Below are 13985 nucleotides of genomic sequence, written 5' to 3'. Positions count from 1 at the left end.
ACTGGAGGGAAGGGGCGACCAAAGCCCAGGGTGGCCGGCAAGGACGCGGGGCAGCTGCGTCCGCCGCTGCAGGTGTCTAGGTCAGGATGACGTCCTCGCTTAGCTGGGCCAGCCGTGCTGATGGCGGCGTTCAGAGGTCGGCTCCCGGGCCCTGAGAGACACCCGGGTTGCGGGAGAACACAGACGTCTGGAAGGGACAGAGATAGACGCACAGTTGGAAACTTTTTTTTTTTTTTTTAACTAAATGCTCTAAGAGAGGTCAGGGGATGACTCCAGATGATGGCCAGAGCAAACAGTAAATTCTCCTAAGGAGGTTGGGTGGTCCCAGCACAGGGTTTGGATCGAGTCCTTATGTGAGGGGGTCTGCAGTTCTCAGTAGTCACCCGCTGGCCCCTCCAGCTCCCCTGAGGGTGGATAAATGGTGGGAGTGGGCATGAGGGGTCCATGCCTCACACAATGCTTCAGGTCTGCATTTTCATATGTTGTCATAGCACTAGATTGCTGCGGTTGGAAGTGGCCTGTGCCTACCACCTGGCGTGGTCCACTTGCTTGTCAAATTCAATACCCTTAAATTCCTCTATTCTTTCAAGACTCTGAATAAGGCAAGGGTTAGTGTTTCCAGTTTTCATCCCTGTAAATAGTATATCTCTGTGCTGTTTAGTAAGTATGTAACATAAATATGTCCAAGAGACCATATGTCTAAGTGAAATATGACAAGTGAACATAAAACAACCCAAGTTAATGACCCTTGTAGAGCTGTGGAGTGGGTCAACCGATCAAGGATCACGTGATGCTCTATCTGCGCTCTGGAAAGGTGGAACCAGGCACAGCTTCCTTACACGAAAAAGAGGCCTATCTGGGGTTTTTGGTTTTTACTAGCTAGTAGGTGGGTGAAAGGTACCTTCAGATTGTCTCACATGTGGGTGAGCATAGGGAGGCTGAAGCTATGCCATGTCTTGATCCAACTAGAACTGCCCCTGTGTGGAGAACACCACAGATGTGCCTCCTCCTGGGCTGTTCATCCCTGACCATCAAGACGGGACCCTCCTGCAGGCTCCCCGTGGCCTGTAGGATGATTCCTGTTTCTCTCCCTGACCATGTCAGAAGTGAGAGATGGGCCCATTTCCACCACCTTTGGTGGCTGCTGGCTCCCTGTGTGTAAATTGGTGACTCATCACAAGCAAGGGCTCTTGTTTTCTTTCAGCTCCCTATTCTCTTAAAGGGAACTTCAGATGATGATGTCCCATGTCCGGGCTACCTGTTTGAAGAGATTGCTAGTATCCTTTCTCAACGTCCCTGTGTGGGGGAAAGAGAGGGTGGCAGGGACCCTGGTGTGGCACAGGGGTTACTGGGGGTTCCCTGCTGTTCCTAGGGGGACCCATGGCTCCATTATCATAGTAACCTGGTATAGATGGGATCTGGAAGCTCCCAGACCGATGACACAGGGCCCAAGAGACCCTAGAAGCTCTGACTCCTAACACCAGGACCTGTGGTAGGTGCCTACAGGGAGCACGAGTTAAGAAGGCCCACGACCATCGGAAGGCCAGTTTCCCACCTCGGCCAACACAGCCTGGTGTGTGGCCTTTGTCAACTCACTCCTTCCCTAACCTGAGCGCGTCCCAGAAATCTCCCACGAGTCGTTGGGCAGCAGCCAGTGCCTGCTGGAATACCTGCTGAACCGCCTGTGCAGCAGCTCTGGCCACGTGAAGCTCAAGGTGAGTCCCTGAGTGGCCGGGTGGTAAGGCTGGAGGGGAGGCATGCACAGCCCAGGGTGGCGGGTGGTCCTGTGTCCTCGGGGCAACCCCGGGGCCCGCCCCTGGGTTTCCTGTGTCTGCCCACCCAGCCCTGCTGACCGCCCAGCTCCCCAGGTGCTGAAGATCCTGCTGTACCTGTGCAGCCACGGCTCCTCATCCTTCCTGCTGATCCTCAAGCGCAACTCCTCCTGCATCCAGGAAGCCGCAGGTACCACACACTAGGGGAGCCTGGAGGCTGTGGGTGGTGCCAGACGAGGGGGTCAAATCTGTCTGGGCTTGAAAAGAAGACTTCAAGCCGGGCTCGGTGGCTCAGCCTGTAATCCCGTGTCTTGGGAGGCTGAGGTGAGTGGAATGTCTGAGCCCGTGGGTTCGAGACCCACCTGGGCAACTTGGCGAGACCTCATCTCTACAATAAATTTAAAAAATCAGCCGGGCATGGTAGCGTGTGCCTGTAATTCCGGCTACTCGGAAGGCTGAGGCGGAAGGATCGCCGGAGCCCAGCAGGTCGAGGCTGCGATGGCCGAGAGCGGCCACTGCACTCCAGTCTGGGTGACTGAGTGAGACTCCAACCCCCCCCAAAAAAAAGAAAAGAAAAGAAGACTTCAGCCAGACCCCTCACCTGGGCATGGTTCTAAATGTGGCCCCTCTGGCCTCACCGCGGCCCCTGTTTTTGGTCCCTGCCAGTCCTCAGCTTACCCACGCCATCCTTCCCTCCTCCGCCTGCTGCCCACTCCCTCCCCATCTGGCCCCCTGAGCCCCCCACAAGCATCCCACTCTGTGTCCCCTCTTCACCAGGTTCTCTGTGCCTCCCATGGTGTCCCTGGGCCTCCCACATCCCTGCACTTGTAGCCTGGGAGTAATTGCTTGTGTTTCTGTGTGCCTCACAGGACTTTCCCCCTCCTCCCGGGGCCTACACATAGCAGGTTTGGTGCGTGTCACATGTCTTCCCAGACCTGGGTTCTCCTCCCCAGGGCTGCTCTCAGAGCCCAAGACAGTGAGGGCCATGAGAGGGCGGGACTGGGAAGCATGGGAGGCGACCCTGGCCTCTCTGTCTAGGCAGCAGGCAGGTCTTGGGTGGAGCCCTTTTCCCTGGCTCCCCACAGGCTGGGGGACAGCTGTAGAAGTCTCTGGCTAAAAGGACTTGTGGGGACATGACATGAGATCTTCCCCAGAGGTGGAGAGGATTCCTGGCCAGAGACCTCACCTGTGCACCTCTGTACCTTTAGGCCAGAACCTCACCCCCACCCCTACTGTCCTTGAAAGGGAAACTCCAGGGAGGGAGACTGAGTTACTCTTACGTCACTGCTTGCCCCTGGAAGACAGTGGGGCCTGACTTGAGGTGGGGACGGACCATTCTTCAGGTGCCACATGGTGGTCTGTGGCCCAGTACCCTTAACTGCCATCCTGGCCTTGCAGAGTGCAGACACAGCTTGGGTGTTAGATGCCCCCAAGGGGGACAGGGGATGTGGAATCTCCTCACATTGTACAGAGCTTCCCAGCCATTTACTCACCACACAGCAGATTAGGGTGGACAGTCTCCTGGGCAGCTCCTGTGGCTGCCAGCGGGCATGAGTCATGGCCTCAGTGGTCTTGGGGTGGGGGTACAGGTAGAGGAACGGGGCTCAGCCAACCCTGCAAACAGGACAGACAGGCTCTTTTCAGACCTCTGGCTGTTGTCAGCACCTGAATCTCTGCTGTGGAAAGACAGCTGGGGGTGATAGTGACTGCCGCTGTGCCCTGGGCACTGCCCAGGTGTAGTGCTCAGGAGGCTTCATGGGCTATGGGAGGCGTCAGAAAGACCGGCCCTGTGAGGACAGCAGGTGCTGGATGCCACACATGCAGAGGAGAGGCCATGCGTTGGGGCCCTGCCACTCTCATCTGGGCATCCGTGGGATGGAGCCACAGGAGAGCATCTGGCCATCCATTCATCCTTCACGGACTCAGCTTGCGGCTGCCTGCCCGGGGCCTAGGTGGAGCCGGAGGCCCGGGATCATGGCCCCCAATGGTGGGGCCGGCCCACCAGGGGGGAGATGGCGTGGGGTGAGGGCAGCCCTGTGAGGGAGGCACCCACCAGGCCACGTGGCTGCTGTGGGTTATCGGAGCAGCAGCTCCCAGCTGAGCCCTAGGAGACAAGGCAGGAGGCGCAGGCTGTGTGTGGGCCCTGGGGCAGGAAGAGCCTGGGGTGGCTGAACGTAAGCAGACCTGATTTGCCAAAAGGGAAGCTTTAGAATAGGGAGCCTTGCATGGGCTGAGAGTGAGGCAGGTGGGGCTGATTGAGGCAGGTGGGGCTGATCCATGCAGGCTTCAGGTTGGGATAAAGCACATGGGTTTAATTGTCCAGTCTCTGGGGAGCCTCTGAAAGGTCTTTTTTTTTTGAGTTGGAGTCTCACTCCGTCACCCAGACTGGAGTGCAGTGGCCGCTCCCGGCCACCACGGCCTTAACCTGCTGGGCTCCGGTCATCCTTCCGCCTCAGCCTTCCAAGTAACTGGAACTACAGGCGCGCTACCACACGCGGCTAATTTTTTGATTTATTGTAGAGATGAGGTCTCACCAAGTTGCCCAGGCGGGTCTAGAACCCGCGGGCTCAGGCAGTTCACTCACCTTGGCCTCCCAAGGCGTGGGATTACAGGCTGAGCCACCGAGCCCGCTTGAAAGGTCTTAAATTGGCCGTGACCCTGTTTGTGGTGTCTCTGGGTGGGGAGATGGGTTGAGGTACAAGACAGTAGTGACCCTGGGGAGTCATGGGAATGGACTCACTCCATGGGTCGGGGGGGGGGGGGGTTAGGTGGAGCCAGTCTGTGCTTGAGTGTGGCCTCTATGGGGCCTTGGTGGGGGGAAGCCGTGAGGTAAGGACATGGTGGTTGGAGCGTGCTGCTCTGGGTAGGAGAACAGACATACCAAGCCGAGATTGCAGTGGGCACCCAGCTAGGCTCACCCCCGCCTCCTTTGCTTGTCTGTCCTGCAGCTTTTGCAGGGCCCCCGGATCCTCTTCATGGGAACAGCCTGTACCAAAAGGTGCGGGCAGCTGCCCAGGTGAGCCCAGGACCAGGGTCACTCTTCAGGGACAGTGTCGCCTGTGTTCCAGCCTGTAGAGGGCTGGACTCCACCAGAATTTCAGCTGAGCTGCTTGCTGTCCTCCTGCCTGGGGCCCCTGGCTCCACTCCTGGCTTCTGGGCCAGAGCCTGTATCTAACTGGGTGGCTCAGAAGAGGTGTTTGGGGGTGGAATGTGGGGGCAGGGTAAGGACAACAGGCCCCAATGTGCAGGAGACTAAGGGCCTCTGCCTCTGCCTCCACTAGGACTTGGGGAGCACCCTGTTCTCTGACTCTTTGTTGCCACTGCCACCCTCGCAGCTACCCCGCGCCCTGCCTCCAGCAGGTAGGGGCCCAGGGATTGTGTCCAGCCCCAGCATTGCGATTCCCTCTTTCAAGCATCCTGTGGGCAGGGCTGGGGGGGGTTGATTGCTGCTGATGCCGGGGTCCTCCCACAGGCATGGGCGCGCAGTCCAAGCCCCACAGCACCCTTCAGGGTTTCGGCTACAGCAGGGAGCAGGGCCGCACAGGTAAGTGGAGACAGCCTGTGTGGGACCCCATGCTGCTCCCCACCTCCCCCACCCTAAGGCCTCAGCCCTTCTCAGGAGTGTCCCCACTGTTGCTCTGCCCAAGAAGCAGGCAGGGCAGATGTGGACAGGTCCGCTCTGCAGACAACTGAGAGAAGTTAGGGCCATGTGGCAGGGGTCAGTCCCACTCCTAGAGGGGCCAAGGGTGGTTGCAGTCACCAAAGAAGTAACTTAGAATGATCACACTGTAATAAATGGAATAGTGGGAGCAGACGACAGTGCTGTCAGCACCAGGAGAGCCTGTGTGTTGGTGGCAAGCGCCCTGGCCCACAGCTCAGACCAAGTGCCTGCCTAGCCATCCCCTGGTCCTGGGTGCTGGGCCGTGTCCCACTGGGCCTAACACCCCTGAGCAAAAGGCTGAAGACGTGTTTGAGGTCTAGACTAGCATGTCAGGACACCCTTTGTTCTGAAGTGGGACCCAGGGATTGTGGGCACAGCTCTGCTGTAAGCTGGAGGCATCCAGGACCACTGGGTTTGGAAATTGCTAAAGTGGAAGATACTGGGAAACTTCCGGAAGGCCCAGGTTCCCACCAGGAGACCTCTGTTCTCTACCTTTAGCTGTATCCCAACTTCCCCAACTTCCCCAAGCAAGTGTGGGCACCTCCATCCCAAGGAATGTGGGTGGCAGGGCAGCCCTGGGTGGCCATCTCATCTCCCTTTCCTCGGACGCAGGCTCTGCAGGTGAAGCCTTCCTTTCCACCATCCAGAAAGCTGCAGAGGTGGTGGCTAATGCCGTGCGCCCCGGGCCTGAGAGTCCTACCACCCAGAGGCCCCTGCCTCGGGGTGACACCTACCAGCCCGCTGTCACGCCTTCAGGCAGCCACAGTCACCCCACCTCTGGGAACCTACTCCCCAGGGCCATTCCAGGTGCCCGAGGTATGGAGGCAGGGCTCCTCTCCTTGGAAGTCTGGGTCCCCTTTCTATCCCCTCTGGAGCTAGGGTCTGTATGGACCATGGAGGCAAATGGTGATTTGCCTGAAAGGGTGGGGAGAGGAAGAAAGGAGCATGCCCGTTAGGCGCTGGTATTCTCTGGAGCCAAGGTGGCCGCCTGTCCTCAGCTCCGGACACAGCCCCTGAGATGCCTGGTCTGGGGGTGGGGAGGTGGGTGTGGGGCCCCCTGAGGGCCTCATATCCACCATCCCTGTTTCTTCCAGCTGTGAGGCACCAGCCTGGGCAGGCTGGAGGGGGCTGGGATGAGCTGGACAGCACCCCCAGCTCCCAGAATTCCTCTCAGAACAGTGACCTGAGCAGGGCCTCCGACTGGGGCAGTCGGTCCGGCAGCGACAGCCACTCGGGGACCAGCCAGGAGCTAGGTGACCTGGCAGAGAGGTGAGCAGCTGGGCATCTGGGAGTGAAGGTGGATCTCCCCCACCCCACTAAGCAGGCTCCGGTGTCAAGTGACAGCAGGGACAGGACCCAGCCAGGGTCCCAGAGTTGCCTTCTGGTACAGCTCTTTGCTCTCCAAATCTCACACCAGTGCAGCGGGGAGGGGCATCGTCCCACTCCTCCCTGACCCAGCAGTGCCCTCCACCAGAGCTGAGGCCATGGCCCCAAGTGACTGCCAGCAGGAGCTGAACCTGGTGAGGACTGTGACACAGGGGACACGCACTTTCCTGAACCGCGAGGAGGCACAGCACTTCATCAAAGAGTGAGCCCTGGCCCTGCCCCCACCCCGGTGAGGGAGGGGGTGATGGGCTGCCATCCAGGTGTCCCCTCTGTGCAGGTGTGGACTGCTCAACTGTGAGGTTGTGCTGGAGCTGCTGATCAGCCAGCTGGGTGGAGCCAGTGAGTGCACACAGATGGTGAGTGCCTGCATGTATATGTGTGTGGCCTGTGTCTGTGTACGTGCATGTGCGCATGTGTGGGGTGTGCACAAGAGTGAGTGTGAGCGAGCTGGGTGGCAGGCCCCTAGGCTGCCTTCTCGGCACCAACCGCTCCTCCCTGGGGTCTGCCTGGGAGCCAGGGGTGAGGACAGGTCTCTGTGGGCTGCCCAGAGCCCCCTTGCCTCCCTCTCAAGTCACAGGTAAGGAGCAGGAGGAGGGAGGGAGCTGGCCAGACAGGCCTCCTGGATGGAGCTGCTGCCCAGTGCGTGGGGAGCCTGTACCGCGTGCCCACATCCTGTCCTGTTGCCACAGAGAGCACTGTGTGCCATAGCTTCCCTCGGCTGCGCGGACCTGCTTCCCCAGGAGCACATCCTCCTGCTCACCCGGCCACGGCTGCAGGAGCTCAGCACGGGCAGCCCTGGACCTGTGACCAGCAAGGCCACCAAGGTGGGTGGCACCCGAGGAGCACAGGGAGTGTGGTGGCCCACACCTTCCTCCCATGGTCCATGGTCCTTGCTCAGCCCTTCCCCCGTCCCTGACGCCTGACTTGAGTTCCTGCCCCTGTCCCGTCCTCATGCTGCCCGATGGGCAGTGCCAGCCGAGGAGCTGCAGTCAGAGCCTGCCTCCCCCACGCCTCATGTCCTGACTTCCTCCTACCACATCCCAGCACCCCCTCCTGGTACACTGGCTTCTTCCTGTTCTGGAACCCCAAGCTTCTCTGCCTTCACGCCCCCTTCCCCCTTGCCACTCGGCTCCCACTCACCTCCGTCTAGGAAGCCTTCCTTGACTGCATGTGCAGTTCTCTACCCATTACACAGCTCAGACTCCCAGATCCCGAGCTCCTAGCGGTCCCACCCCTCTGAGCACTCACTCCCCATCATGCTCTGTATTGCCTGAAGCTGCTAGAATCCCTCACTGAGAGCCTCTCCTGCTGCCAGCCCAGGCGCCCTTCCTCAACCCACTAGCATTCCTGGCTTCTTTCTTCCCGTTTTCTCTGTGGCTGCTGAAAATACAGGTCCTCTGTCATCCATCCCCAAGTTGTCCTCATCTGTCATTAATCGCCTTCGGTCAGAAAACTGAGCCTGGGGTGTGTGTGTGGCTGTGTGTGTCCCTCATGGCCGCATTCCTAAAACAAATCTGCTTGAAGAACCCCTGTGTCCAGCAGCTAGAAACGACCAGATGTGCTAGGTCACGCTCATCCCCTCAGCTCCTCACACAATGCCTCAGGTCACAACAGGATGTGTGTCTTTGTGGTAACGAGTGGAGGGGCAGGACTTGCCGTGCAACACGTGCCATGTACATGCAACTTGTACCGTGTCCCGACATCCCAACAGCACCAGACTGGCAGTGGGTCTCTGTGGATGACAGTGGGAAGGCCCGCATCTCACTCAGAGCTGGCCCTGCCCTCTGGAGGGCCCTCGTCCCCACGATCCCAGAGTTGTGCCGGAACCCTCACGGATTCCTCCTTTCTTCCTCTTGCAGATCCTGAGGCACTTTGAAGCCTCCTGTGGTCAGCTGTGCCCTGTCCAGAGAACCCCCGCTGAGCCTGGCCCTGCAGCTGCCCCCACAGGCCCGTCTGACCTGCTGACTGATGCTGTGCCTCTCACTGGGGGCCAGGTCTTCCTCCAGCCTCTGAGCTCAAGCCCCATCCTGCCCAGGAGCCCTTCTCCCCAGTTGGGGATGCAGTCTAGCCCTGCACCCACCCCACCCCCAGATGCCTGCCCTGACCCAGCCCCTAGAGACACCAGTGAGGCCAAGACCCGGCTATCAGGTTCCAGAGAGCAGGGGGTGGGGCCTGAGCGTGAATCCTTGTTTGCCGGCATGGAGATAGTGGCCTGCCTTCATCTGGTGGAGGCTGGGGTTGCTGTGGAGGAGCCCTGCCCAGCCCCCCGGGCCACCCAGACATCATCACAGAGGACAGCAGCCAAAGAGCCTCCTGGCTCAGAGCCATCAGCATTCGCATTCTTGAATGCGTGATCCTGCAGTCTGGTCCTGGAGGGCTTCAGCTTCAGCTGTGCGTTTGTAGGCCCAGCACTCCCTGAGCAGCCATCAGGACTGAGCTGCTTCCCCGGCCCTTGACCAGAGCTGCTACCATCTCTGGGTGATTTGACCTGAGAGGAGGATCCCAGGGCTGCCTCAGTTTCCCCCATCACCTTTGCCAGAGGCTGGCTCTTTGGACTTGAATTCCTATAGCAGGGGACAGGCAGGTGGCAAAGCCTCAGGAAGGCTGGCCTCGGGGGTCCCAAGGGGCAACCCCTGCCTGCCTTGCCCTCAGAGGTGAAAGCAACTCCTTGGTTCTTTGCTTTGTTTTTTATCTTGGCTCTCTCCTTCCTCGGGGAGGTCATGGGCAGCCACAAACTACTGCCTTTTCGTCTTACCGGGTTAGAGTAGGTGCTGGTGGTGGTTTGGTGCATGTGGGTCAAAGAAGTCTGATTCTGGGCTGCCTTGTGCCATCTGGCTGGTGGCCATTTCGAATGTCAGGTCCTGAGTGGGGAAGGCTCTGAGCAGAGTATCCAGTCCATCTCAGAAGAGCTGCAGAGAGCTCTGGGGTTGACATTTTCTGAATAAACACTACTGTTTATGCAAAGCTAGAACATTTTTTTTTTTCTTTTGTAGTATGCATTTTATTTTTTGTAAGGACAGGGTCTCGCTATGTTGCCCAGGCTTGTCTCAAACTCCTAAGCTCAAGCGATCCTCCTGCCTCAGCCTCCTAAAGTACTGGGATTATAGGCATTAGTTAATGCCCCTGGCTGTGTATGTACATTTTAATAGAAATACCATTAATAAGTGGCACATCTAGAAAACTTCTTTCTTAAAAGTAGGGACAGGTATTATTTCTTCCTTAAATGGTAAAACTCTGCAGTGGCACTATTCTTGCAATTAACCTTTTTTTTTTAGTCGGAGTCTCACTCTTGCCCAGACTGGAGTACAGTGGCATGGTCACGGCCGCTGCAGCCTCGACATGGTGGGCTCAGGCAAACCTTCTACCTCAGCCTTCTAACTAGCTGGGACTACAGGTGCATGCCACCACACCTGGCTAATTTTTTTATTTATTGTAGAGACGAGGTCTCACCAACTTGCCCAGGCTGGTCTTGAACCACAGGGTTCAGACAATCCCTCTTGCCCTAACCTTCCAAAGTGCTAGGATTATAGAGGTGCAATTACCATTAATTGCAAGATTTTTACTATGAAATTCAATTTCTTAAAAAGATAACGGACTGTTTGGTTTATCTATTTCTTTGTTAGTCTTTAGTTTGTGTTTTTCAAATAGTCCATTTTATTTGAGTTGCTATTTATGTAGGGTTTTTTTGTAGCATTCCTTTATCTTTTAGCATCTGTAGAGCCTGTAATAATATTCCTTCTTTCATTCCTGACATAATGTGTTTTGTTTTGCCTTTTTTCTTGGACAGTCTGACTAGCAGCTATATAAATGTCTTTTCAAAGAACCAAGTTTTGGTTTTATTTGTGTGTGTGTGTATTTCTGTTTTCCATTTTAACCCTTTGCACTTGGACATGTACTCTGAGAGGACATCATAAATCTAGCATACCACTCGGATGTCCCCTCTTGGGACACTAAAGAGACTGCTGGTAGCCAGGCACAGTGGCTGAAGCCTGTAATCCTAGCACTTTGGGAGGCTGAGGCTTGCACATAGGTTCAAGACCAGCCTGGGCAACTTGGCAAGACCTCATCTCTACAATAAATCAAAAAATTAGCTGGGTGTGGTAGCGTATGCCTGTAGTTCCGGCTACTTGGAAGGCTGAGGCAGAAGGATTGCCTGAGCCCAGCAGTTCAACACTGGGGTGGCCATAAGCATGCCACTGCACTCCAACCTGGGTGATGGAGTAAGACTCCAATCACACAAAAAAGAGAGACTGCTGGTGATTATACAGGACAAACTTATGCCAGTGCAAAAATTTTCAAAAATGTATGTTTCCTTGAAGTTTTCCATTCAAATTGCACAAAAAAGCAAATAAAGAGATGGAATATATACTAAGATATACGTTTTAAAAAATCAGCTGGCATATAGAAAGATAATATGTGAAGTGCTTTCTCAGTGTGCACAGACTGCACAATAAATTGCATGTTATTAAGATGGGAGGAAGAAAACGAGACGCATTATCTGCTCAAATAGAAAAACAGGTGGAAGACAACAAACAAATTACTATTACAACATGTATTAATGAACCTGCAATGCACATTGGTGACTGTTTCACATGTTATCACGTTAGAAAAAATATATAAAATTTTGATTTTTTTGGTCATAAATAAGTTCCTTAATATCCAATATTCCATTATAAGCCAAATATCATTACGATAAAATAATTGATTCCAATGCTACACTATTTAATATGAAGCAATTCACTTTTCACTATTTTGTAAAAGTGTGGTCAAGTTGTTGGTTAGTGATCCGTGAGATGTCTCTGAGTGCAAAGGGTTAGTAAAGCCTGCACTTTATAATTTCCTTCCTTCTACTTTGGGTTTATATTTATTTTTCTAATTTCTTAAGATAGAAACTTAGATTATTGATTTGAAAACTTTATTTTCTTATTTATTTATTTATTTTTTTGAGTTGGAGTCTCACTGTCGCCCAGACTGGAGTGCAGTGGCCGCTCCCGGCCACTGCAGTCTCAACTTGCTGGGCTCTGGCGATCCTTCCACCTCAGCCTTCCAAGTAACTGGAACTACAGGCACACACTACCACGCCCGGCTAATTTTTTTGATTTATTGTAGAGATGAGGTCTCACCTGCCAGGCGGGTCTCGAACCTGCAGGCTCAGGCAATCCACTCACCTCAGCCTCCCAAAGGCGCGGGATTACAGGCTGAGCCACCGAGCCGGCTTTATTTTCTAAGGTAAGTTTTAATGCTAGAAAATTTCCTCTGAACACTGCTTTGGCTGCATCCCATGAATTTTGGTATGCTTTAATTTTTATTCAGCTCAAAATATTTTTAAATTTTTAAATTTCCCTTGAGACATCCTTTTTGTCAAGCTGGCTATTTAAAAATATATTGCTCTGTTACTATGATTTAATTCTGACAGAATCAGAGGACATACTTTGTATGACTTCAATTATATTGTTAAAGATTTTCAACTTTTGTTCAAGTTTGTTTCATTGCCCAGAATATAGTCTATCTAGATAGATGTTGTATTTGTACTTTGTCTAGAAAACCACAGACCGGTATCCTTCATAAACACAGATGCAAAAGTCCTCAAGAAAATATTAGCAAAATGAATCCAGTAATACATATAAAAGGTAACACATCACTATAAGTGGACTATATCCCAGGAATGCAAGGCTGTTTCAACAAATGAAGATCAGCCTGGGTGTGGTGGCTCACGCCTATAATCCCAGTGTTTGGGAAGCTGAGGTGGACAGACTGCTTGAGGTCAAAAGCTGCCTAGGCAATATAGTAAAACCTCATCTCCACAAAAAATAAAAATAGCCAGGCATGGTAGTACACACTTGTTAGTCTCAGCTACTTGGGATGTTGAGGCAGAAGAATTGTCTGAGTCCAGGAAATCCAGTCTGGGTGGCAGAGGGAGACCCTGACTCAAAAAAAGAAAATATGAAGATCAGTGTAAGTCATCATTTTAACAGAATAAAGAAGAAAAATCACATAATCATATTATGCAGAAAAAGCAAAACTTGACCAATTAGAAATATGAGAGTACTTCTTTTGCATGGTAAGGGACACCTACAAAAACCTTTGACTAGGCCAGAAGTTGTGGTTCATGTCTGTAATCCCAGTGCTTTGGGAGGCCAAGGCAAGAGGATAACTTGAGCCCAGGAGTTCAAGACCAGTCTGGGCAGCATAGTGAGACCCCCCACCTCTTACCCCCACCGAAAAAAAATTAAGGGAGAAAAAACCCTCAGTTGACATTATGCTTAAGGTGAAGGACCCTCAGCTGACATTATGCTTAAGGTGAAGGACTGAATACTTTCCCCAAGATTGGGAACAAAGTAATGTCTACTCCAACCACTCTGTTCAGCATTTTACTGGAAGCCTTGGCCAGTTCAATAAAGCAAGAAAAAACTAAAAAGGCAGACACATTAGAGAAGAACAAATGAAACTTGCTACTTACAGACAACATGATTGTAGAAAATCACATGGGATCCATGAAAACATTCCTAAGACTAATAATTGAGTTTATCAAGGACACAGGATGCAGTGTACATACCAACATCAATTATATTTTTGTATAATAGCAATAAGCAATAGGAAATCAAAACGTTAAAAACTACCATTTACAGCTGGGCATGGTGGTTCAGCCTGTAATCCCAGCACTTTGGGAGGCTGAGGTGAGAGGATTGCCTGAGCCCAGGGTTTCAAGACCAGCCTGGGCAACTTGGTTAGACCTCGTCTCTATAATAAATCACATAAACTAGCTGGGTGTGGTGGCGTGCGTCTGTAGTTCCAGCTACTTGGAAGGCTGAGGTGGAAGGATTACCTAAGCCCAGTAGGTCGAGGCTGCAGTGGCTGTGAGCATGCCACTGCACTCCAAACTGGGTGACAAGAGTGAGACTCCAACTCAAAAAAACAAAACAAAAAACTACCATTTATAATGGTACCCTAAAATAAAATAACTATAAATCTAAAAAGTATATGCGGGATATATATGCTGTTGAAACTACAAGGCGCTGAGAAAAAAAAAAACAGTGAAGACCTAAATAAATGGAGTGACATACCATGTTCATAAATTAAGATGTCAGTTCTCCCCAAATTACAGATCTACAGATCTGTAATTTAAAAATCCCAGCTGGATCTTTTTTTTTTTTTTTTTTTTTTTT

The 13985-nt window shown here is 53.1% G+C and overlaps 1 protein-coding gene across 1 annotated transcript; it reads left to right on the top strand.

Moving 5' to 3' along the window:
* The first annotated feature begins 1204 nt into the window (after positions 1-1204).
* TEPSIN (TEPSIN, adaptor related protein complex 4 accessory protein) lies at positions 1205-9787 on the top strand. Its single transcript, XM_021708790.1, has 12 exons — positions 1205-1277; positions 1614-1715; positions 1869-1962; positions 4721-4788; positions 5054-5132; positions 5245-5316; positions 6046-6249; positions 6528-6702; positions 6908-7021; positions 7097-7175; positions 7509-7643; positions 8679-9787. Exons 1-12 carry the CDS (start codon positions 1233-1235, stop codon positions 9171-9173), a joined length of 1662 nt encoding a protein of 553 aa, XP_021564465.1. The 5' UTR covers positions 1205-1232; the 3' UTR covers positions 9174-9787.
* The last annotated feature ends 4198 nt before the right edge of the window (positions 9788-13985 follow it).

Source organism: Carlito syrichta, unplaced genomic scaffold (genome assembly GCF_000164805.1).
Source record: "Carlito syrichta isolate Samal-C Ts95f unplaced genomic scaffold, Tarsius_syrichta-2.0.1 Scaffold148020, whole genome shotgun sequence".
Classification (NCBI taxonomy): domain Eukaryota; kingdom Metazoa; phylum Chordata; class Mammalia; order Primates; family Tarsiidae; genus Carlito; species Carlito syrichta.
The sequence above is the reverse complement of the archived record's forward strand: the minus strand, read 5'-3'. Positions and strand labels throughout refer to the sequence as shown.